General features: G+C 37.0%; 4 protein-coding genes across 5 annotated transcripts; 2 read left to right on the top strand and 2 right to left on the bottom strand.

Annotated features, from left to right (window-relative positions):
* LOC136240621 (gamma-secretase-activating protein-like) lies at positions 1-5102 on the top strand. 2 transcript variants are annotated; one of them, XM_066031634.1, is made up of 3 exons: positions 68-141; positions 951-1019; positions 2379-5102. In XM_066031634.1, exon 3 carries the CDS (start codon positions 2390-2392, stop codon positions 4889-4891), a length of 2502 nt encoding a protein of 833 aa, XP_065887706.1. In that variant the 5' UTR covers positions 68-141; positions 951-1019; positions 2379-2389; the 3' UTR covers positions 4892-5102. The 2 variants fall into 2 exon arrangements, with proteins under 2 accessions (XP_065887705.1, XP_065887706.1); XM_066031633.1 differs by lacking the exon at positions 951-1019 and having other exon boundaries at positions 1-141.
* On the bottom strand, positions 4888-7849 carry LOC136240623 (uncharacterized). The gene is made up of 2 exons (XM_066031635.1): positions 6829-7849; positions 4888-5634 (listed from the first exon to the last, which is right to left on the bottom strand). Exons 1-2 carry the CDS (start codon positions 7738-7740, stop codon positions 5128-5130), a joined length of 1419 nt encoding a protein of 472 aa, XP_065887707.1. The 5' UTR covers positions 7741-7849; the 3' UTR covers positions 4888-5127.
* A 182-nt stretch (positions 7850-8031) lies between these two features.
* On the bottom strand, positions 8032-19849 carry LOC136240353 (guanine nucleotide exchange factor DBS-like). The gene is made up of 30 exons (XM_066031304.1): positions 19756-19849; positions 19637-19697; positions 19476-19535; positions 18917-19037; positions 17809-17899; positions 17568-17672; positions 17263-17379; positions 17011-17204; positions 15687-15882; positions 14768-14890; positions 14549-14653; positions 14365-14493; positions 14168-14237; positions 13458-13603; positions 12951-13397; positions 12787-12897; positions 12492-12601; positions 12132-12201; positions 11575-11670; positions 10839-10931; positions 10355-10405; positions 10221-10298; positions 9850-9885; positions 9555-9728; positions 9340-9429; positions 8959-9037; positions 8859-8906; positions 8758-8806; positions 8444-8636; positions 8032-8337 (listed from the first exon to the last, which is right to left on the bottom strand). Exons 2-30 carry the CDS (start codon positions 19689-19691, stop codon positions 8131-8133), a joined length of 3444 nt encoding a protein of 1147 aa, XP_065887376.1. The 5' UTR covers positions 19692-19697; positions 19756-19849; the 3' UTR covers positions 8032-8130.
* Positions 19832-24594, top strand: LOC136240354 (ribosomal RNA large subunit methyltransferase E-like). The gene is made up of 9 exons (XM_066031305.1): positions 19832-19901; positions 20548-20638; positions 20685-20792; positions 21330-21411; positions 22431-22511; positions 23995-24106; positions 24166-24220; positions 24319-24412; positions 24463-24594. The coding sequence occupies exons 1-9, from the start codon at positions 19834-19836 to the stop codon at positions 24573-24575; spliced, it is 804 nt and encodes a 267-aa protein (XP_065887377.1). The 5' UTR covers positions 19832-19833; the 3' UTR covers positions 24576-24594.
* The last annotated feature ends 33 nt before the right edge of the window (positions 24595-24627 follow it).

Here is a 24627-nt window from a genome sequence, read left to right as displayed (position 1 = left end):
TGCGAGCTAAGACTAAGCAACTGTACATGTAATCATTGCATGCGCCCGCCCCTATTTAGTTGCGGGCGGCGCTAGACTATAATTACGTGTGAGATCATGTGACAGTGTTGGGAGTTTCTTGAAGAGTACTTCGTTAACAAAGTGAGACTAATTTTAATTGTTATGATACTTTGTGTGCATGTCTTAGTATGTGCGTGTACTGACTATCTTTGCTATAATTTAGACGTTGTTGATGTGTATTAATTAGAGTGGCGGGTTCGTTAATTGCTTATATGCCATTACCACTAGACTTAACTCTTCCTTCTTTTGTCATTGGATCAAAAGGAAAGATTGGTGAACTTTCCCTACCCATTTGTAAATCTGATCATTTTATGTGACTAGATCTCCACATGTTTTTTGCACATTTTTCTAATTACATTTAGCTAAAGGAATGAAGTTTATGAGCAAGAGCTTTAGTAAAAATTTATTTGCATAGTATGGAAAATAAACTACAGGCACCAGGGCTCAACCCAGAATATTAAGCTGGGGATGGGGGGGTGGCATTTGGTTTTAGTGGTTCTAGAGGATTCTGACTCTTCTGAGAGAGGATCACTACACTCCAAAATGTGAACCATGAGGTTTCGGTTTCTAGGGATCTGTTGACATGTCCTCCAGGAAATTTTTGAAATTTGGGTGTGAAGAATGAAGATACATGATTTTGGTGAAATTTTACTGTGATGCCTCTGAATATTGACCATTTGATTTTACAACTTTGGGAAAGACCATCAATTAGTTATTTTCATTTGTAACTATGTATCAAGACTTTAGATCTAAACCTATATGGGGGGGAGGAGAACTGCCCACCTAGATTAACCTTTGGGTACTTAATTGAACAGTTATAATAATTTATGATTTATGAATGCAGTCTTGTATGGAGATGTAACACTACACCATCATTTTCACATCTTAAGGTCTTTCCTACCACCAGGGCGAAGGTGTAAACAGAGAAAGACAAGAGTGAACTGCATGTCCAATGCCAGGTAAATTAATGCTAATATCTTCTGAAACACTGGCACGAAATGAACTCCTCTTGCTTTGGGGAATATGATAATACCAAGGATTTTTTTTGTTACCACCCAATTCAAAACAAGTGCCGTATAGCCGGAAATTTTCAAGGGACGAAACTTTCACGAATTTCGCAAGTGATGATAGTTTTGTGAAAATAAAATCGTGAAATGTTTCAGTTTGTACACATAGCTATTACCCGCTTTCTAGACTTTCCTGAATTTAAAAACATGAATGTCATATTTTGCACAGTTTCGTGAAAGTTTCGTCCCTCGACAATTTCCCACTATACGGTCCGGTGCTCAGAAACTTAACAGATTTTTTTTAAAATATTACTGTTTAATACATTCTAGGGTTTAAAATTAGCTTTGCGCAAACATTTGGGATTCAGTCACATATAGGATCATTAAACCCAGTGATGCACAATGTCCCCCCCGACTCTCGGGTCGCTTGTCAGATCCCCACTGTGTCCTCACCTTCCTAAGAAGGATTTCTAAAAGGAATAACTTTGTCGTTATGAAAAGGTACAGGGGTTGGGTAAGATGTAGATCTCTAGTCAGTATATGGGATATATTGATAAGTAAATAAAAATGAGTTATGCTACAGCATGTTCTTAGAGTATTAGACTTGATGAGAATGGTGGCAATTTTATATTTTTCTGCTGTTTGATATTTGAATGCACACAAGTGTATAGTTGTCGCAGATGTTTAATTTACATAACAGTTCTCACATAATTAATTTGAGACAATCTCAAAAGTGTGATTATGTAACCTTTCTAATGAACTGAGTGAGCTACATAAGGCACACACAAAGATGCCTTCTGGCAACAATCTGCAACAAACACAAACCAGTTACGTTTCAACTACTGTAGCAGTGTGAAAACAAAATGAATTGCGCATGCATAGTGTCATGCACACAGCCATGTCATCATTTTTGTCAGCTATCTTTCTTGCCCAAGTTGTGCATGGGTTGGAAGAAAGCTTGAAGAGAGTGCTAGACTTGCTGATGAGCCTGTGGGCTATTGAACCCTTAGATTTATTTTTGAGTGAAGATTGTTATTTTGAATCATGTGCACTTCTTATTCATACGTTTTGCTTTGACATGTATTACCAGACACACATTGAACAAATGTATCTTTCCAGAGTGCTTAGTGATGGAGCTTTCAACAGCATGCGTCCTTAGCAAAGTCACACAACAGTGTCACCAAACTACTCACAAATTAAATTTTACTGAATGAATGTTTCACTATTAAAACCCACAATACAGTATTTCATTCCTATTGTGATCCTTACTATAAAAACATATTCCATGTAGCTCTTGTTTGATATTTGTAGGGTTGTAACTGATGGATCAACCAAGGGATGTGTCAGAACCTATAATCAGGTTCAAGGAATCTTATGACTTCAACCAGCTGGTTAATAAACACCTCATTAAAGATTTACAACCAAGTGAAGTTGAAGAGGTAAAAACTACCATCAAGATAGTTGGGCAAGAAAGAAATGGATCATACCTTTTTTCCTGGAACCAGGATGGTGGTACTTGCATTGGAATGCATTTCCCCAATAGTCCCATACATTCAGTCCTCTACAAGTTCTCGGAGCCAACCAACATTGTCAGTGCTTCAGTCAATGAAAACACATCATTACTAGCTTTTACTATAATCAAGGAAGGCTCTGATGAGTCGATGTTTAGCACTTACATTGTGAACACCCAGTCAGATGACCCTCCTGTTCCACTTAAGCTTGACTCCCTTTACTATCACAAAGTGCTGTTTCTTAACTCAATGGGGTTTGATTTTCGTAAATTGGGCACCGTTCGCCCTGAGGCTAAGCTCTTGTTGATTATGCATAAAGTTGGTGTCATATTTTATCAGATACATCTTCGGACGATCCAGAACTACACTGTTATTTCAGATGAACCCAAGGAAGAGGTAATCACAGAAGAGATTGATTGGTATCAGTGGGATTCCATTAACCAATGGTTGTACTATGCAAGGTTTTACAGCCCTGAGGACAAGGGAATTACGATTGCCTGTGTTGACTTTTCACAGACGTATCATATTGTTGTTTTCTGCTTGCAGTTTAAGCTCCCTTATGACTGTTTTCACTACATTGGTAAAACTACCTACTATGATTCTCCTGGTGCCTTTATTCTGCCTCAGAAGGAAGTCAACATGCAAGTTCTTTATGTCAAGGATGGTTCCTGGTGTGTGTGCGTCCAACACAATGATGGTAGTGGCCAGTCTGATGATGCAGGTAGTCAGTACAAACTTGAATATTCTGTATTCATGATGCACAATGGCCACGTTTTGAAGGGGTACGTTAACCTTGATGATAAAGCCGAGGATGGAATTCCACTACATTTTATGCTGTTAGGGCAGTTTGTTGCTGTGTATGCTCAAGGCTATCTCTTTCACTTGCTCAATGTTGGGGCAAAGTCTGACCCTTGTCATCATTTGATTTTGGGAAAGGAGTTAACTCCTAGCCTTCCCTGTGGCACAGTTAATCCTAGGTTGACGCCTGTTTTATCCACCACACTGATTGGAGAGTTTGATACGACGTTTATGGAGTGCAGCTCTAAGATAACTTACCAGTGCCAATTAAATCAGATAGCATTTTTAGATTTGTTCAAAACACAGAATATGAAATTAAGTTTAATACATTTGGCACTTGTTTGCCTCCGTCAACCTGAGCTTGCCAATTCCATGATATCATCACTGGCTGATAATCCGTTATCTCCTGAAGTACCAGACATCATAGCAGAGTATATAGTATCTGCAGCCTATGCTAGCATGCAATATGAGTGCAAGAGTTTGGTATTAAAGCAGCTGCCACTAACAACCAAGAGCACTTTTCAAGGCATCATTGCCAAAGACAACCAAGGTCGGACCAGTGCTCTAATCCAGTGTGCACCAATGAAGAAGTTTGTTCAACAATTACATGGGCAGTGTGAGGCTACTTTCAACTTGAGTCATCCAGAAGAGTTAATGACTTTTATTCCAGAAGGACCTTTGGGTTGTTTGTGTTTTAATGCAGTGTTGAGCACTTCTAAGATTGAGCGGCTGAACTTGCCCACTCTTGTGAGTACCACACATGCGTCTGGTTCTATGCCACAGTTAGAGACAACTGCTTCATCACCAACACAGAGTAGATCAGCTTTGACACGGTCCGGATCAGATTCTGTAATTGGACGTATCACTGCCACGCTAACTGGACGACGAAGGAGTTCACATTCAACCAGTCAAGCCTCTGAGACTTTGAACTTTTTGGCTGTTGATGAAGAGTTTCAAAAAATTCTTAAAGAACAGAAAGAACAGTTGACATACAGTTGCTACGAGTTTTATTCAAAGCGTTTGCCACTTAGACTGAAAACAATAATTCACAATGTAGCAAAGAGTTACACATCAAGTTTGTTTCTACAAGTACAAATAGTTTTAGACACTATATGGAAGGTTGTGGGATTTTCATTAGATAATAATCCAGTGGATCAACCCATCCACTCAGAATCTCCTGCTAAAGAGCTACTTTTGTTTGAGTTAATTGAAGCTTATTTTCTTGCTTTAAACCAATTGAAGCTACCACTGCCAGAAGGGTTTCATTCCTTTTTCATTATCATGGGCTATCGTAGCTTAGATAGACTACTTTTCATGCAGTATCTAGAGAATAGTGTTATGTTCCTTACCCAGCGTTTTGTTGACGCTCTTATAGCTGACATTGATAATGGAAATGATGATATTATTATGGAAATATTTTCTCACTTGGAGCCTGAAGTAGTGCAAGCTGCACTTAAGAAATGGGACAATGCTCCATTTAACTTGTTGAAAGACCGAACAGTTAAGTTTGTGTGAATATTTTCAATATACGTATGGTTTTTGTGTGTGATTGTATATATACAAGCACACATACATGCTGATACATATGCATACATATTATGTACAATACCTATTATATGTATGTAACATACGTACATACATACACCCTGTACATAACATACATACATACATGCATACATACATACAATACATACACATTTTTAAATATGGTGTACTTAATATACAATGTGATATTCACAAGTTAAGTGTAATTAGAATACTCCTGGTATGATTTTATATGGCACCCTTTTGCAGTATTCTTCCCAGTCAGATCCATACTTCTCTTGGCAGCGTTTGTCAACTCTTCTTGTTCTGCTCGCCATCAGTACAACTAGATACATCACATAGAAATATGGTAGTAGAGTATTAAATAGAGTTGGGAGGCTCCAGCACAGAGCTGCCAATACTTCTGGTAAGTAGTGAAAGTGACGAGAAACTCCCCACCACCCTGACAACAATAGTACAGTGTCCGTTTCACTTCCATCCTTGAGTTTGTAGTTAGTTTTTATCACTTGAACATCATTTCTCCAGATTTTGCATTGTGCATTCTTGCGAACATCTTGTTTTTGGAAATCAGCTTCATAGTTGATGTAGATGCTCCACATACCAGCTATCATCAATGTAGTGGTCAGAGGAAGTCCCAAGTTAATAGGGTGAGTAATGAGGTATAGCGTTTGGGAGGTGTAGATACATGGCACCCAAACCATGTTTCCCCAGCACTAAAGACAGTACAAACACAGTTTTATGTTACATCCTTTCTGTAACATACTTAATGTTAGTGCAAATGGATATGCTACAGTCTATTTCAGGTTAGTTGTCCACATAGGCCATATACAAAAATATCATGTGAATAAAAATAACCGATGAAATTTCATGCCAGGCAGACGGCATTAGTTTAAACTGAAGACTACTAATCTCATTGGCTACTTTCAAGCATGTGACTTTTAACGCTTTTTTTCCCTAGTCAACCAACCAGAAATAGACTATAATGTAGTTAACCTAGTTACATGAACAGTTATTACCTCTGTTTGCTGTAAAACATTCACCAAATTAAAAGGAAAGGTAGTCTGTACGGAGTTTTCGTTGAAACAGAACATTGCACAAAGTGTTCTGCTATTGTGATGTGGTATAAGTATATTTCTGCCAATGTACAGCCTGCAAGTAATATATAACCTTAATTCTCAAATAACCCATTACTTATTAGAAACGACTGTTCTATTAGAGTATTTTGTCAATAGCATAAGTGAAGATATAGTTGAAAGGCGCTTAAATTCATCCAAACTAAAATTCACTTTCTGAACCACTCTCATGTATAGTGGTCCCCATTGTATTCTTGGAAACTGGTCTTGTGCATGGTAGCAGATTTGATCTTTCTCCAGGAACACAAAGCACCAGAATGAACTATCAAATTTTCACAATCAAGATTTGAGTGGTCTGCTTTTGCTGGCTGCTTTCCCCAAGTATAGTGCCAATCTGTACGGAACTCTGGCCAGTGGCTGTACATCTCCATGGTGTTGAATAAAGTCCTGTGCTATAAATGTAGTGAGTTTTGAGAACTGAATGTATGCCCCATACTTTGGCCTAATTCATCCCCATGCGTTCCTCTTTTATTTTGTATCCTCTTGCCTCCCTACCACCACTCCTTTTGGAGCTTGTCAACATTGAGTTAAAAATGGTGGGAAGCTTAACTGTTTGGCTACATGTACAGTGGATGCTCTGGAAGTTTACGGAATTGGTGTAAAACATGAAAATTTGATACATGTAGCTTTAACCATTGGTGAGCTACAACACACTAAATAAATACTTTAAACTGGTATTTCTTGATAGACTAGGTCACACACATCAAAATACTTTATTAGAACAATTTAACACATCCATTACACAAGTGTATTCACTGTTAATCATGTACTTACACTGGAAAATCCTGCTCTATCATCAGTGATATCTAGTGATTTAACGTAGCCTTGTTCCCAAAAGAAGAATTTAGTGATGTATATTATTTGCAGCACAACGGCTGCAACCATTGAATCAGAATACATTCCAAACAGAGCATATTGCTTATGGACAAACGATAGCAAAAGTAAAGCCCAGCCCATCATTGCAAACCGACTGTGGATAAAGAGCTTCACATCACAACACAAAATTTTAGGATGAAGTTCAATCCCTTTGTAGAAATCAACAATAATGCTCCGTGTACTAGTGATATCTGTAGTGGAAGGGAACAGCTTTCCTTTGACAAACAAAATGCAACTCAATCCTATCACTAGTAAATTCAAAGCTCCCATTAGGTACATAAAGTTGTTGTAGACTAGTGAAGGATCAATGACCTCATAGTAGACCAGTGCATTAAACGTAGTTATAGTAATGATAAACGACAGCAGTCCATTGTTCTTGTAGTGTAGTATATTTCCAGTACAAGTCACATGAACATAGCGGTGTCCTGGTAGAACAAACATCAGTATCAACTCAAACACAAAGAATGTCATGATAATAACCCAAGTTTCATAGTTACCCATTGCATATGGCCACCAAATTTGCAGCATAGTTTCTTGTAGGTCTTGAGACTGTAATATCTCAATTAGCTGTGTGATATTTCCTTCCAGGTCGATAATAGTGTAGGCAAACAGCATCACAAAATTTGGTAGTATAAGCAACAAGAGAAAATAGCTGAAAGCTGCTAAGTAAGACGCCTTCTCCTTTTGGTCAGTCAGAGTTGCAGTTTTGCTCTTCGCTTTCTGTTCTGCAGCCAAGGGTTCTGGGGGGCGTGTTATACACTCGGTTTCACCATTTTTGTCAGCTTCTGGGAAGTTCTTTCCTTCAGACATGGTTCTGCAGCTATGCAGTTATTACTCCAGCTTCCTTTCAGTTTCAATTGAACAAACTCTGAAACAAATGCTCTCAATTTTATTTTCTAAAGCAGCCACTATTCGAAAATATTACGGTTGCTAAGTGTGCAGCTGGTGTTGTTACGCGCAAGTCCCGGACATTTGTGCGCGCATGCTGTCAGCTATAGAACTACTCTAATAGAACATTCGAGTGAAAGTGAAAGTATTTTCATAAATCCCTTTGCTAGCTTTACCAGAGATAGTCTAATTCGTAGCATTACTCTGAAAAAATTATGTGTTTACGGATAGCCTTGCAACATACATTTATAAGACAGATCATATGGTACACAAAATAATGTAATAAAAATATATTCACAAAAATATATACAATCAGTTGCTGCACGTTTCTAAGTAACTGGCAGGCGCCCATCCTTGTTGTAGTTCATTGTTATGATTCGTGACACGTACCCACCACCACCCATACTGGCTGATACCCAACAACTCCACAATTTGGTCCTCCACTAATGCCACGTCATTATCAGTAGAGCCAGGTGCATAATCTGATGTGGCCCTGTACCATTTGTGAGCACCAGGAGCCTGTTAAAAAATACATAGATCTTATGTGCTTTTCAAACAAGCAAAGAAGTAAATATACACACACACACTAAAACTTGCAAGCACATCTATTCAATATGGCACATACCAAACTTTCGTAAGCAACATCTTCGTCACTGTTAAGAATGCTGCCATCTGAAAATCCTGTTTCTCCATCTTCGTCATCCTCATCAGTGTAGAAACCGATTTCTTCTTCATCACTCTCAGGATCAGATAATGGACTCCCTTCACTAAGAACTGAACTGGTAGGACTGGTGACTAGAGGTTTAATAGTAGCAGCCCTGTATATATCAATTGAAATGCACAATTAAGACAACAATATGTAAAATGGTACACATACAACGTAGCACATATGCATACGTAACCTCTCAAAGATAATACAGCATTGTGCATTTGACTTACTCAAACTTAGAAAGAGATGCTCCACGTTTCAAAGTTGAAGTAAATGGTCCTACAGCATACATACAAATGACACAAACATAACATCACTAAAGGCAGCATACCTGATAACGATGCCTCCTTTTCTTTTGTTGGGCTCATTAATGCTTGTTCTGTACAACAATGAATGAAGGAGTAGTGCAATGTTATTAGTTCATTTATCACCTTTTAATAAACCAAATTGCATTTCTAGAAGTCTTCGGATTTCTGATTCCCAAGCTTCCTTAACTTCCTGTGAATCTGCCTGTAGAACAACACATATGACAGTGTGCATATTTACATGAAAACGAAACCAGAAGTAAACTACTATGCACCAGCTTGCATAATACAAATAGAGTGGAGAGTCAATTAACCAAACAGTCGATTATCACAATGCAAAAAAGACTGTTTTATTAGAGTATTTGTCAACAGGTGTATGCTCTATTAGAGTAATTGAATGAACGACTGTTTGATTTACAGTTGTATGAACACCTGCATATTAGTAAGGTAATTGACTCATCACTGTACACATATGTATAAATACTGTAAGTTACAATATTGACATACTTGTAATGTGATGGGTTTATGCTGACCAAAAACCATCAAAAATAAACATGTCTTCTGATCATTGATTTCCCTCAATGACAGATCTGTCATCTACAGTGTACACACACAAGTGTTACATATATATAAGAAAATTCTGTTGTATACATGGACCACAAGCCACACTGTGCACACACTTAAATACTGCAACTGGTATGTATGCAATATACAGTACTTACGAAGTAGTGTTCTTTGTACAAGAATGAGGCTGGTTTTTTGGCATCCACACCGGTAGTTTTCTTGCTAAGTACCAACACTTTCTCAAACAAGAACACATGACGTTCTTTGTTCTTTGCAAATAGTGTCTTTTTTGTACGTGCACGTGTGTTGCTCTCAACAATAACAAATTTTTCCTATAACAGAAAACAGGTACACATAAAACACATTACAAACACACACATATATATACAAACATATACTATGCATTTTACATAGAAATTACAGTATCGAGTAAGGAGCATAAGTGCCACTCACTTGTGCAAGAAGTCTCCCTTGATCTACCAAGTTACCCTATAGGAGAACAGAATTGTTACATGTAAAGTGCATTATTTACTGGTAGCAATGTCTAAGGTGAGTACATATTTAAAAGGTCTTTGAATACCATGTATCACTGAAACAACATGTAGCAAGATCTCTTACTGTAGTTAACTGAAAGAGATTAGTGGACATATTGATAAAAGTGTCCACTAGCTAATCTCTTTACAGTAAGAGATACTGTACAGTTAGAGACATTCACTAATCTGAATACGTACGTGCATATGGAACTTTTTAGCTGTCAAGGTAGATACTTGTACATCTTATATATGTACCATACGCACGCATCATACATGAGTATTCTTCCTTACCGGAAATCCTTTCAAGCCTACAACATCCATAGATTGGTTCAGACATCGTAGGATTTTCAACATCTCATCAAATGCTTTCTGTAAATTAATAAGTGTGCATTATTTTGTATATTTAATACAATGAATTGAAATACCTTCAAGCTCTCAAAGATTTCTTGTGAATCAGCACAGCTATCCATTAATTCCTATAACAATTGATGTAGTAATACACTTTACACTTTAGAGCTCCTCAAACCTCATGCACTTTTTTTACATACACAACATCCACATTATATGTTATAGCCTTTCAATGATGCATTCAACTATACATGCAAGCATGTTCATATATAGAAGGCACCAGGTGTATATCCAAAACTTTGCTATAAAAACATCTAAGAAGATAATAACAGTGTGTTTGCTGTCTACACCCAAAACAGACCCTATTCAGTATGAACACTGTATTCAATAAGCCACTAACTGGTTTGACCAAGTAGCCATTAGAAACATCTACAGTAGTTTGCAAAGGAAATTTCATGAGAGCTACTGGGCTAGTGAAGCATTTGCTAAAATTACATGTTGAGCTTTTTCACAAATTCTTACATACATACATTTACACACATAATATTAACGTGAACTTACCTTTAACAGTAGCTGATATTTTGTTATTCTCTGAACAGGTTTTAGTAGATATGAACTTAGTGGTAATTCATGGCCCAGGCTCAATTGAATTTGCTACAGTGATAAGAGAAAATATGCAATTTATCAACAATAAATATGATAAATGTATGTTATAAAAGCACTACCGTGCGTGTGTATGGAAAATATAGAGGTTAATGCAGCTCAAGGTGAAGCTGGGTGCTGCTTTATTAGCCCCCCCCGCCCCCCACATATTTTTCATGCAAGCATAGACAGCACTTTAAATGATAATTACATGTACTGTATATTGTACTTCCTGGTTGTCTTGCTGGGAGCATGCATCTCAAGTGCCTGAAACCAATTCAAATTTGGTGATAAGACCATCAGTAACTTCATATCACCTATTTCTAATTGTAGAACAAACTGGTAGGATTAGTTTTGTTACTTTTAACAATTTACAATGTGATCATTCATGCTGTATGAGTGGGATTGTTTTTGTGACATTCCTTACATAACTGTACTATATGACTCATACAGTAGTTATGTAGCTAACTGGTACTGTATGGAAAATACAGCATTCATCAGCACTTTTTGATCCTCCCACGCAAAATACAATATAGTACATTTATGTATGTACATAATTACATATGCATACATGTGTATGTACATGCTCATCTCATGCAAACATACCACATACACACGCACAAACACACAGGTTGTAAGCACACTTTATACTTACTTTAAAGAATGCATTGCAGGCTGTGTCATCAGCAATGAGAGCATTAGAATTGCTACGGTTCTTACAGTAAGCTTCATATAGTCTGAACCTCTGACTCTGTGATAAGAAAATTACGTACAGTAAATACAGTACCACACATACAGTATACCATGGTGTATCATGTTTCTGGGATTCAGGTACACTTACATACACTGTTTATAAAAAAAACATTTTCAAATGGCCCAATAAACTATACGTACATGGATCATTGATCAAATGAATTTTGATTGTCATATATAATTACTCTGAAATTATGTGTGCATTGTTTACAATGTAGGGAATGCAGTAACTTGTGTTAAGGGATGTGTATAAATACCATGTCACATCTCAGACATGCAATTGTAGGCAACTTAATGTGACATGTGGTGATAATGTCAAAACAACAATCCTGTACATTACTGTACACAGCACATATCCTACTCGAAAAGTAGTCAAGTATGTGACTATACGTGTGTGTGTATGTACAGTATGTGTGTGTGTCTGTGTGTGTGTCTGTGTGTTATTAACAATTCACATACATGTGCTAGAAAACATTCTCCGACTTGCTCTGGTGAATCATCATACTTTTCCAATGCATGAAGGAAAAATCTGTTAAACAAAAATCAACATACATCATATCTAATGCTTGATGGCAGTGTGAGCACAACACACCCAAGTGTAGTACATATAATGTACAGATAAATAAGCAAATATACTATGTATGCACAAAAAAATATACATATTTCATCATAGACACATATTATGTTTCATCATAGACACATACAGTATTTGTATGTTTACACACAATGTAGAGCTGTACTTATAAGTATGTATACTGCTGTATACATGTAGATATTACAGAGCAGTATGTACAGTGTATATATGTTCTATACACACACCTGCTATGAAAATCATAGATTTCATCTAGATTTCCAAACACCTGTGATCTTTTCCCACGTAACTTTAGTGGAACATCCATGCTGTGAGGGTCCATCTCATTATAGTAGCCCTGTAAAATAACATACATAATCATGAATAATAATAAAAACTTTCTAAAACAAATAAACAATGCATACACTGGAATATATCACATATCTATAGAACAAATACATATTAAGTAAGTGTGCTGTATCAGGCATTGTACCCCCCCCCCCCCCCCCCCCCCCATACACACACACACACACATTCACGTACATCCATCACTGATGCTAAGTCTTTCACATAAGCTTTCTCAGTTAAAACAAGCTCTTTAAAGATACGCTGCATGGGCAGCAATTGTTGTCCATCAAAGTGGTCCAGTACGGTCTACACACAACACACAAGTAAACACACACGTTACAAAAAGCACACACTCTTACTGGTGACAGAGGTCGAGCAGTTCCATTTTCTAAACGAGGAAAAGTGGTAGGTACAGAATGATTAGGTGAGAGAGTAATGACTTTAGACTGTGGGTATTTCTCTGATTGTGTAAGTAATTCAGCTGATCGTTTAGGTTGAACAGGTTGGTGTGCAGGTTTTACAGATTGGTGTGCAGGTTGTACTGGTTGATGCGCAGATTGTACTGACTTATGCACAGGTTGCACTGGTTTAGCTTGCTGATCCTGTTGAGTAGGTTTAACTTGTTGAATAGGGTGTGCAGGTTGGACTGGTTTAGCCTTATAATCCTGTTGATTAGTTTGTACTGGTTGAGCAGGTTGTACTGGTTGGATTGATTCTGCAGGCACATCAGGACGAACTGGAGGCTTCATAGTTGCGGCCACAATTTTCAAATAACTAGCTTTACGAGCTTCAAGTTTTTCAGCAACCTTAATAAGGAAATATCCACAACAATTATTTATTTCTTACACAAGAAGTTTATTGTTTACCTGTTTACATTTATCAGTTAGCTTATTTGTTTTCTTCTTAAATGATTTTTCTGGTAAACAAGTACCCAGCTCCTTCAGTGCTGTGATTTGTTTTGTTGACATTTTCTTTGAGCAGTTATTTAGTACTTGCATTGCAGTTACTGCCCCTAATAAATAGTACAAGGTGCGAGGCTGATCTCTTTAACAGTTGCAGTGTACTCATGAACAAGTGTGTGTGTGTGTGCGTGTGTACGTGTGTGCATGCATGCATGGTGTTTGCATACATGTATGTGTGTGCATGTACTACAAGTACAGTATTTATACGTAGTAGATTTATGTATACACCCTGTAATGCAATATTTACACAGTGTATTACGTATTTCCACAAATAAAGTGGGAATATTGAGTAACAACACTATACACAGACTGTAGCACTATATACATATTAGCACTTTCAAGAGGATGTACTGTACCTACTGTATACACACACGCTCAAGCTTATCATAATTTCCTTTATCACACACATAATATGTTATACAGGCACATACTGTCAGCATACACATGTTTGTTACAAAGGCAACAGTGGATAATAGAGCACACACCCTATTACTATATACAATTAACTGTGATATACCGTATGTGTGTACATACAAAGATATGATTCATGTAATATACAGTACATAGTAAATATGTTTTTAGAAATGAGAGACAAATACAGGCTACTGCCATACCTTTTTTGTCCATATCACCAACAGACTGTGTAGCCAAGACGTCTTCTGTTTCCTTATACCACCGCTCACACTACAGCGTGTGTACACATACATAACAATAATATCTAGCTTACCAGCTATACAGGCCCAGTTATACATGTGTAGTGATCAAATGTATATAAGCAGACCCCACTCTTATATATACATGCATACAGTACCTGTGTACACAAGTAATGGTACTTCACAGCCACCATCAAAAGATCTCTCTTTTGTTGACATTTCTGCATCAGAGATCTATTGAGGTCTTTTAAACTGGCCATGTTCTTTTTAACAGTTGAATTCATCTCCTGAAAGTTGAGACATGTACAGTACATTAGCAAGCTGACATGTGTGTATAGTCACCTTAATATTGGTGTCCTGGTATACAAACTCTTCACCAGTCACATTCAATGGTTCACACAAATGCTTTCCTTCTTCTTTGACTTCTTGTAAATGTCCACTAACTGTCTACAGGTACAAACAAACACATATAAACATGCCTACATGTACACAGATATGCACAAACATATACGATTTGTGCAACACATGCACATGCGTATACAGCATATGACATGCACACACCTCCATGCATTTTCTAGTAAACGCCTCATGTTGTTCACCAAGTTGTGTTGCTGTAGTCAAGTTATCACCGACCACCAGATCAGCAGTGAGGTCATCCAAATAGCCACTCACTATTCCATTAACCTGATCAATAAACACATAACAAGTGATGTAAATGATGACACAATATTACATATATCTTGTTATGGTAGTCATGTCAAGTACTGTACAAGTCCCAATAATAGTGTAGTTCACCTCAATAGTAAGGCCACCTCTTTATTGAGACTATACAAGAAATTTTGATGAAAAAACAAGTTGATGAATCAGTAAGTATAAGAATCATAACCTCTTAATTGCATGATGAGTGTCTACAAAAGTGGATGTGTTAGATCTACAATTTCACAATTTTTGTTGACATTTAATTTCTTCTATCACAATCTCTTGTTGTACAGTACATGTATACTGTATGTTACTATTAAAAGGTTTCACTGTATTAATTTCAGTATCAAGGTTCAAAGACTGCTTCTCCACATATGGTACTTACTACCTTGTAATGATAAAATGAGAATGCATGCAAATAATCAATAGATCAATTTTCCTTGTGCTATCTTTCTAGTAGCATCAAAGGTAATATTTGACTGGTTTCATACACATGTGTGGAAACTAGAATTACACACAGTTGCTTTTGTTAAACAACAAACGTACAGCAAATGTACAATGACTATTGTACTCATCTGAACATAGACCAAAATGATACACATATATAAGGACATACACAATAGTGAAATGAGTGAATGACATTTTCTGTCCATACACATGCAACAAACCCTGGTTTTATATTGACATACATCTATGCATAGCAATTAAAACATGCAATACGTCCACCCATACTTTGCACTTGCTTAACTCAGGATTATGAAACATGTTTACAACATTTTACCTTGGTCACTAGTCTATTAAACAATGAAAAATTCATAACTCTGTCCAGTAGTGTTTTGTGCTCAGACCAGAACTTATCAAAGTCAACATGTTCTTCCTTTATTTCAGCCTGTAACAATGCTAGCTTCTCTGTCAACTCTACATAGTCCAGCGTACAAGCCATACTGATGTACTGCATGTCTGGATGTCTCAAGTAGCTAAACAATTAAACATGAACACAATGTAATGTGTGCACACAACACTTAAAAACCAATTTCCCTTCCCACCTACCTACAGGGTATAGGTTAGCTCAGGCAGGAAACATGTTCAATAATGGTGAGATGCCTGACAAATCCTTACAGCCGTGTAATTATAAGCTATGAATAATGTACTCTAAAGTTTAACTCAAACTGTCAAGGGTGTTTTCATTGTCACCCAATGGGGAAAAGGGAAGGGGAAAAACAGTATGGTGCCATATGCCATTCTCTAGGTTTATTTTGCAATCATTAAAACCAGCAAGGTCAATCAACATGTAAGTGGTGATTTCACTTTACCCAATTACTCTTAAATAAGGTAAATCCCTATTACCACACTCTATATGCATTTATTCAGAAGTGAGGGAAACAGTGGTAAACTTGACAAGTGTCTTTGTAAGTCGATCAATACATGTATTGAGAAGGGAAAAGCCTCGGAAAGATCAAAATGAATAAGGTCTTGACAAGGAAAAACGAATTAACAATCACCTGGAATAGGCCATACACTAGATGTAAAGGTTTTAGGAAGTCTTGATGAAGCATTGATGATTTTCTACACTACTATAGCTGCCACAACACAAGCACTCAATGAAAGTGAAATGGGATGCAGCCTTAACAACCATATATGATATCATAACTGAATAAAGCCAGCACTTTACAAAGCCAGAGCACTGCAAAGATCAGGTTTCATAATGTGCTTGGCAAGCAGTAACCTAATACTGAACAAACTCCTTCTCTGCACGTGAAACCCACTAATAACACAAAGTACTGCTTCACAACAGAATAACCGCACAGGATAACCAACTAAAATTCCCACTTGTACTCTAAGCTCCACACAGTACACAGGCCAGACCATACAAAGTTCATATTATGTTACAAGAATTCATAAGATCACGATGACTTATAAAACATCTTACATCAACAGTGCTAGCCTTGCACCTGGCCATACAGTTTACCCTTTTTACCTCCACAAAAGGAATAGCAAGATGGTCAGAATTTACATTGGGACAATTACATGCACCTAGTATATATGTACATGTGTGGTATACGTGTAGACTGCACATATATGTACCTCTAGAAATCTTTTATTACCTTAAGAAATTTTCTATTAATTCTGCTGCATCACAAATTTTGTTGTAAATGATCTCCTTCAATTTCAAGTGTTCGTGCATTTGTTTCTCAGCTTCTTTGACTGTACGTACTAACTGAGCACATGCCAGGCCAGTACGCATCCCGGGTAACTCTTCCTTAGCTTTATCCCATTGTAAAATTATCTTCTCATAATTCTATAAATAGCAATATAAGATATATGTATAGAAATCTAAATATAATTGTATTGCTTACCGATCTTATATATATCCAGTGATTATGATCATAGTTTATGTCACCTCCAAACTCTGATGTTAAATTGTCAACTAATATAAACTTCTTTAAGCTTTCTTCATCATAACAGTATGTTATCTACAGTACAAAAACAAACAGGGTGGAATAAGTCTTTCATAGTAGTCTAGGATCAATGAATAAAAAAAATGCTGTGTCAACTTTGCTTAGTCAGAGTTACACATACTGTATTACTATTATGCACACATAAACATATGAATTTACATGTGTGATTTATAAAGAAACATTTTGACTATATACGTATATACCTGAAGTTTATCGTTGCTTTTATCTGAAGTTGCATTTTTTCTTAGAGGTAGGGGATTATGAACTCGCATTAAGTAGACATGATGAATAGTGAACTGCCATTGAAGCTATAGAGGGACGAGAATAACTCAAATCATCAAACACACAGACAAACCAATGGCATAACAGGATAAACTAAAATGAAATCACACAAAACTTGATACTCAAAAATACACATCATATGTACGAATACATTTCACTCACTGAAATATGTTCCAGTAATGATTTACATAGAGCACTAGATGAGTGACGACCATCTGCTAATACTATCACACCCAAGGTCAATAGCTCAGGACTGCAAATATATTCAAGTAATGTAATTTGATTGTCACAAAATTGTATGAATAATCTTTAATGGTGTCCCAAGAAGTTTACAAATACTACAATTATATTCACAGTTTTACAATGAGGTCAATAGACTACTATAGCATGAAGTAAATTCAAGTGCCAAGTTTGTCTCAATATCTTGGCCACAAGTGATTTATTATTCTTACAAACGTGCCCAATTATCAGCACCGACCAGTACTCAAATAAAAAATAGCCACCACTACTACTACTCACCAACCACTAGTCCAACTTCTACAAGTTAAGGCCCCAAACGTTTTATCCTACTGTATATTTCTGGACTCAAACCTTACCTATTATAGCCACCACTATTCTAAATGGTATCAGCTGTACATATTTGTGACAGATCTGTACAAAGGAGTACTAATAGTTTTTCCAAATTTCCAGGTTTGACGAGTCATAACTCATCATGTGTTTAATCTATTGTCTTAAAATAACATCCAGGAATAGTGCAATGTTGGGAATGTAAAGTGACCAAACTTCAGGCTGGTACCATACTCACAAGTCAAGTTATGGATTGCCAAGTACATGCAATTGGAAAGGCTATAAGATCCATTTTCACAGATCCGGTCACATTTTCTGGTCAACAATTTTGGGATTTTGGAGTCAGACTCAAATCAAACTTCTCTGATTTTGGGTCTTCAGATTACTACACCTACAAACAGTATGTCAAGTCCTATACATCAAACAACTACTAGTATTCCTATGCCTTCAAAAATTTTCTTTCAAAACTAACATCACATACCACATAACCTAATCTATGTTGATCAATGCATCGTGTAGATGTTGTAGATTCCAAGCAATCAACTATTAAGTGATTCATATAGATGAGAAATGTGGTATATACAGGCTGTACATCATCAAAGGAAAAGCAATTGTTACATAGAAAGCTGAATAACTGATTCCTTAGCAAATTAATGGGTGCTAATATCAATGTATAACTATAACTATAGAGATATGGACTCACCTTATTTGTGCTGATAAACATTCTACAGTGGTGAGAAGGTTTTTGAAACCATCTTTTTGCTCCAGGCTCTTAATGCCAGAGGAAGGAACTGTTAAAATAGGACGTTTCCTCTCCCTAGCACCTAAAGGAAGATGGTACTAAACAAAGCCTTGTTGAGTATGGACAACAGAATACATATAACAAATCAAGCCATTTATTGTTAGTTAATGTGTTGTCATATGCATAAGGGTATCAGTTGTAACATATACCAGACACACCAGCAACATGGGAATGAATGTAATGTCAACATTGCCCTCCTAGTCTTTGCTCTACCATCAATAACTCTTTTACAATCAACCATCATTCATATTTAATGACCTCCATGTGACTTACAATTACAGATTATATAGTTTCTAAATATATTTAATCACCACACAATCAACTTTGTGACAAGTCAGCGTATTATCTTTGTGGTTGTATAGCTTGTAACGATAAAGTTGTCTGTGTACTTTTAAACATTATCAAAATATATACATGCTAACTCATATTCACGGTGGTATATTTATATATAAACATGTACCTGAAAGGAAGGCTAGATTCTTCTCCAGAACTGGTATAAAATCGAGCACTTTTAAAGAACCTGTGTTGGAGAACGCGACAAAGTAGGTTGAACTGGTACAAATACTTTTCACTTAACAGCAATTTGTAGATGTACTGATGTACTTAAACACGTCAGCTTACCATCCCCATTGGCCGTAGAACTCGGGCTACCTGGTGGCACTTTATCGTCCATCATGCACCACTATTCGTGCCGATTATACTTAATATGAAACAACACAAAATTGTCAAGTCTTTCTTACTTAGCAACAACTCTGAGTGGCAACAAACATAACTCGCACCCTTACAAAGACACGAGGTGCGCTTCTTTATGTTTAGAAATGGAGAGGCGCTTATTGTATTGTTGTGTTCTAATTCCTAGGTTACGATCGACCGGGACAGGTTATGCGTAAGTAGCTACTTGTCGTACAAGAAGTGTGGGTTTGTTTTCTCTTTGTACATGAAGTGAACTTAGACTCGATCTCAGTTTCGTAATGGTCTCGTTTGACTTATCTTAAGGTAAATGCGGGTATTTCCGGACAGCGCACAATTCCGGACACTTTGACACCTTTACCAAGCTAGCCCAGGAACGAAACAACGGATTGCCTTGAAATTTCTGGTGTGAATAGCTATTCTTATAGGGATTATAAAAATCGAAAAGTGTGTTCTAGTTGATTCATTCTTGGGTGCTATACATAAAGTGTCCGGAATTGTGCGCTGTCCGGAAATACCCGCATTTACCTTACTAACCGCGCATCTGCGCTAGAAATTGAACATGAGTGAGAAGCCCGAGGAGAAACCTGTTTAGTGTTATTTCAAGTCCAAATATTTCCATAAATTACATGGCAAAGTTTACCTGTGAAATGTAAACATTATACTGAAAATGATCAGCTATAATTAACGCATTAGGGGCCAAAATAGGCCCAAAACATTGCCCAGCCCATAGATAATAGACATTTCCAGCCTCAGACCATAAACCCTCCTGCCACCCTCCCTCCCTCCTGTTTGTGGTATACCCTTGTTGATTTTGATAATATGTGACTGTTTACATACAGGAAGTCATTTACTACCTCTCATTTGTTATGTAAAAGATTTGTCAAAGGAAAGACATTAAGTTCTAGCCTCTGGCTAACAAGACACATTTCAGTATGTCACTGTCTTGGAGTGTGTTGACATTTTATGGCCTTTTCAGGATCCATATGTCAGACAGGCTCAGATTGAAGGTTACAGATGTCGTAGTGCTTACAAGTTGATAGAAATTGATCAGAAACACAATTTGTTGAAGAAAGGATCAGTTGTTGTATGTACAGATGTGCATGATGCAAATACAAATACCATGCTCTACACAATGTTGGCTAATTAAAATGCTGAAGATCCACTGACAATGATATCTCATGCCACTCAAGGAGGTGTCACTGCAATAGCCACTGTACTGCAATGTTCAAGTGCAGTGAAAGTGACGAACAAGCTTAAGGCTGACTTTACATGATGGACAACAGTCCTGTTTTCATATCACTGCATAAGTAATGTGCATGAAATTATAGTGAAACCAGGTCAATGGCCAAGACAAATTTTTGGTGAAAGTTGATGGTTAGTATCGAAAATTGATCTTGATCGCAGTCGCAGATCATAGTACAATGGCTAAACGAGTGACACTCCCTTGCCACTGGCCTGGAATTTAGTTACATAGCATCCATTAACACATAATACCCTATGAAACTGCAAATGTAACTTCCAAACTCATGTTGTTATACAGTAAGGTTAACCAACTATGTACGTTTGTAATATTGTATGTACATCATTCAGTGAGATTACACATATACATATATCTTTGCAGGTAGACTGTGGGGCTGCACCAGGGGCATGGTCACAGGTGGCTGCTAGCAAAATGATGAATACCATTGTCAAACCTAAAAAATGTGAGTATGTCATATTACGCTGATACTGCAAATTCCATAATCATGATGACAAAAGTACAAACACACATTTGTGAGTAGTGTACTATGTGTGTCTGTGTGCAGTAACTTGTGTCTACTGCATTATATCTTTCAAATTATCAACTGATCAAACTACATAGTAATGGCAGATTCAGGATGGGACATTTGGGTCTTCCCTTGTGGAGGAGCCATGCTTCTTTTGATTGAAATACCAAACCTTGTCAAGCCAAAATCAATTGATACTCCCCAAAAAAAAATACATATTACTACCATTTATTGCAAACTCACCTGAAACCAAAGTCAAAGCAGCTGTCAAGCTATCACCCAGCACCTTCGTCGTATTCAGCGCCTCTAAAATAATTAAAGTGTTGTTGGTTTTAAAGCCTTTTGACAGTTTAAAGATTTCACAGCCAGGCCATAGTGGAAAAAATCTACAGTGAGATGGTGATTATTTGCTGCTTCAAAAATACAGCAGCTAATAAGCGAATCTGCTCTACCCAACCACCTACACCTTAGCCTGTCTGTGCCCCTCTCCTGGATTCGCCCCTGCATAGGTAAATAATCTTTCCATGCTACAGATGTATTGTTCAGTTTAAAGTGGAACCTCTCTTATCAAGTTCCCTGATAGATCTAGTCTTGGGGAGGAGCAAATTCAAGTTCCCTGAATTTGCTCCTCCCCAAGACTAGATCTATTAAGGACACTTAGAAAAAAATCCTCTATAATAAGGGTGATCACAATACATACATTTTTACTTCTGAAAGGTCTCTGTCACAGCAAATTCTGGGTCCCAAAGTCTCCATTCTAGAGGAATTCCACCGTATAAGTCAACTTTTAAATGCAAATTTGTATATTGTCTATAATAATTATATCGAAGAGTCAAGCTTTATTTTTACATTGTACTTTCTCATAAAATATAGTACATATCTAAACTTTTCTATGTAGTGGTTGGCTATATTGTGTGGTCATGTAATGGATTCCATATTACATATATGTGTTCTAGCACCACCATCAACGATACAAGATAAAAAGAAACAAAACTATTCTTCAGAATATGGACTAATAGTTGCAGTGGACATTAATAGTAAGTTTATTGATATACATATAATAATGGGGAAAAACATTGTATACATGTAGAATGTAGATACTTATGTGTTGATATACATAGGGAAATAGAAAAAACGAAACTGGAAATTAAAAACTGAAAGAAAAAAAAATTTTTTTTTTTTGCAAAAAAAAATACACGGTGCCTCTTTATAAATAACCACCTCTATAACATCGGGTACCTGGTGTAAGCTGGGGAAGCAAATGCCCAACTGTCCTTGTCTCACTTAGTGGTGTTGAGGTCATTGTGGAACTTTAGGTTCCACGATCTCTCTTCATGAGACCTGGACGGTCCTCCTGCGGGTTACTAGCCCTGCCCCAGGAGGATTTTCCTGCACAAGGCTCAAGTGCCTGAGTGGTGGTGCACAGGCATCCCAGTGCTGGTTCACTGGGTGGCAATAGTTATGTCTCGCATGGCTACCAAAGACTGTGTGTGTGTGTGTGTGTGTGTGTGTGTGTGTGTGTGTGTGTGTGTGTGTGTGTGTGTGTGTGTGTGTGTGTGTGTGTGTGTGTATGTGTGCATATACATATGTGTCATTGATTCATATATGGTTGATGGAGAACTATTCAAAATCTAGCTGTGCAATATATTCAATACGTTAAAAAGTCAAAGCTAGCTATGTATAAAAATAATTTACTATCAAATTTTGTTTGAGACAAAGAACCTAACAATAGTGGGTAGTTGCCACCTGACATTTCACTACATATAAAAATTAAGATTGAGCTATACCAGTTAGTATAGTGAGACTAAGTCTGCCTTTCTCCATTCACTGAGCCAGCTATTCAGAAATACAATTGCTTGTGAACGGAAAATGAACATTCTGGTAGACATTTTTTTCATCAGTTAAGGGTAACTGCTAAGCTAGGAATATACCCTCCAATGTAGGTAAATTAAAAACACATCAATAAAGGGCTTTGTAACTACATAAATTGCTTGTCTACTTCGAATTCTGTGACTGCTCTATTAGAGTATTTGACAGTTCTATTAGAGCATTACAATATACATGCTTTGAGGAATAATACCATAATATTTGAGGGGGGATAATAGTTATATGGGTACAACATGGAGTCTATCAGCCCAAAGGCTGGTTGTATTGCATGAGTAAAATTAAGGTGTTACTCAGGGGCTGAGAGTTCACAATTTCTTTGACTCAACATTGTACCCATACAACTGTATGTTTTAGGTACTATACTACACTCTATTAGTTACCTCTTCCATAGCTCTTTCCGCAGTAAAATAGACAAAAGCTCTTTTATAATACTAGCACCACAACAATGTGCATGCTCATGTGATGCAATTAAGCATCTTCATTAAATTACTGCACATAAAGAGTGTGCGTGCTCGTTGGATAAACCTCTGACGGCATAGAAAGCAAGGTGGGAGATTTATCATCCAAAAAGTTGATCTAAATAGGTCATCACTGTACTACTTTAGTATTCACTGGTTTGAATTTCTTCTGTAGATATTGATCCAATAGAAGGCGTGACCACTGTGATGGGTGACTTCACTGTTCAGGGTACTCAAGATAAGATACGTGAGATTTTAAACGGCAGACCAATAGATCTTATAATGAGGCATGTATAATAGTGTATGACTGCTACAGGTGTGTTTATTACAACCATCATATTTTTAGTGATATGGCTCCGAATGCTTCAGGCTTCAAAGCCATGGACCAGGAATGCATACTGGTAAGACACCAATAGTTGGGTGGGTCTGTGGTATTCAGGTGTTTAGTTTTCTGGTTGACTAAATGTATAGACCATAATTGTTCATTTCATTTATTTAGAAACTTGCTCAGTCAGTTTTTGACTTTTCTAAAGTGATGCTAGCTCCACATGGTTCTCTCCTGTGCAAAATATGGCAAGGACCAGAAACTAAAGGTGTTGATTGTGGTATATTGTGTGCTGTAAGTTATATCATTTAAATATAGGATTCATGAAGGAAATGTCTGTTTATTTTGCTACTGTGAATAGATTACGTCCGAAGGCCACAAGGAAGGAATCATCAGAATTTTTTATAATAGCTAAAGATTTTAAACATTGAAAAATAATTTGAAATGCAATTGTGAGTATGGTGGTCAATTCGTTGAACAACC

The sequence above is a fragment of the Dysidea avara genome, chromosome 12, assembly GCF_963678975.1.
Source record: "Dysidea avara chromosome 12, odDysAvar1.4, whole genome shotgun sequence".
In the NCBI taxonomy this organism is placed as follows: Eukaryota; Metazoa; Porifera; class Demospongiae; order Dictyoceratida; family Dysideidae; genus Dysidea; species Dysidea avara.
The sequence above is the reverse complement of the archived record's forward strand: the minus strand, read 5'-3'. Positions and strand labels throughout refer to the sequence as shown.

Coding starts and splice junctions, on each gene's coding strand:
- LOC136240354 (XM_066031305.1), top strand. CDS start 19,834: ATGGAGAGGCGCTTATTGTATTGTTGTGTTCTAATTCCTAGGTTACGA. Junction 20,793..21,329: donor TGAAGAAAGGATCAGTTGTT/GTATGTACAGAT, acceptor ATATCTTTGCAG/GTAGACTGTGGGGCTGCACC. Junction 24,221..24,318: donor TGGACCAGGAATGCATACTG/GTAAGACACCAA, acceptor TCATTTATTTAG/AAACTTGCTCAGTCAGTTTT.
- LOC136240353 (XM_066031304.1), bottom strand. CDS start 19,691: ATGATGGACGATAAAGTGCCACCAGGTAGCCCGAGTTCTACGGCCAAT. Junction 17,205..17,262: donor ACTGGATATATATAAGATCG/GTAAGCAATACA, acceptor TGCTATTTATAG/AATTATGAGAAGATAATTTT. Junction 8,807..8,858: donor AAAGGAGGCATCGTTATCAG/GTATGCTGCCTT, acceptor TGTATGCTGTAG/GACCATTTACTTCAACTTTG.
- LOC136240623 (XM_066031635.1), bottom strand. CDS start 7,740: ATGTCTGAAGGAAAGAACTTCCCAGAAGCTGACAAAAATGGTGAAACC. Junction 5,635..6,828: donor ATAGAGCAGGATTTTCCAGT/GTAAGTACATGA, acceptor TACTGTCTTTAG/TGCTGGGGAAACATGGTTTG.
- LOC136240621 (XM_066031633.1), top strand. CDS start 2,390: ATGGATCAACCAAGGGATGTGTCAGAACCTATAATCAGGTTCAAGGAA.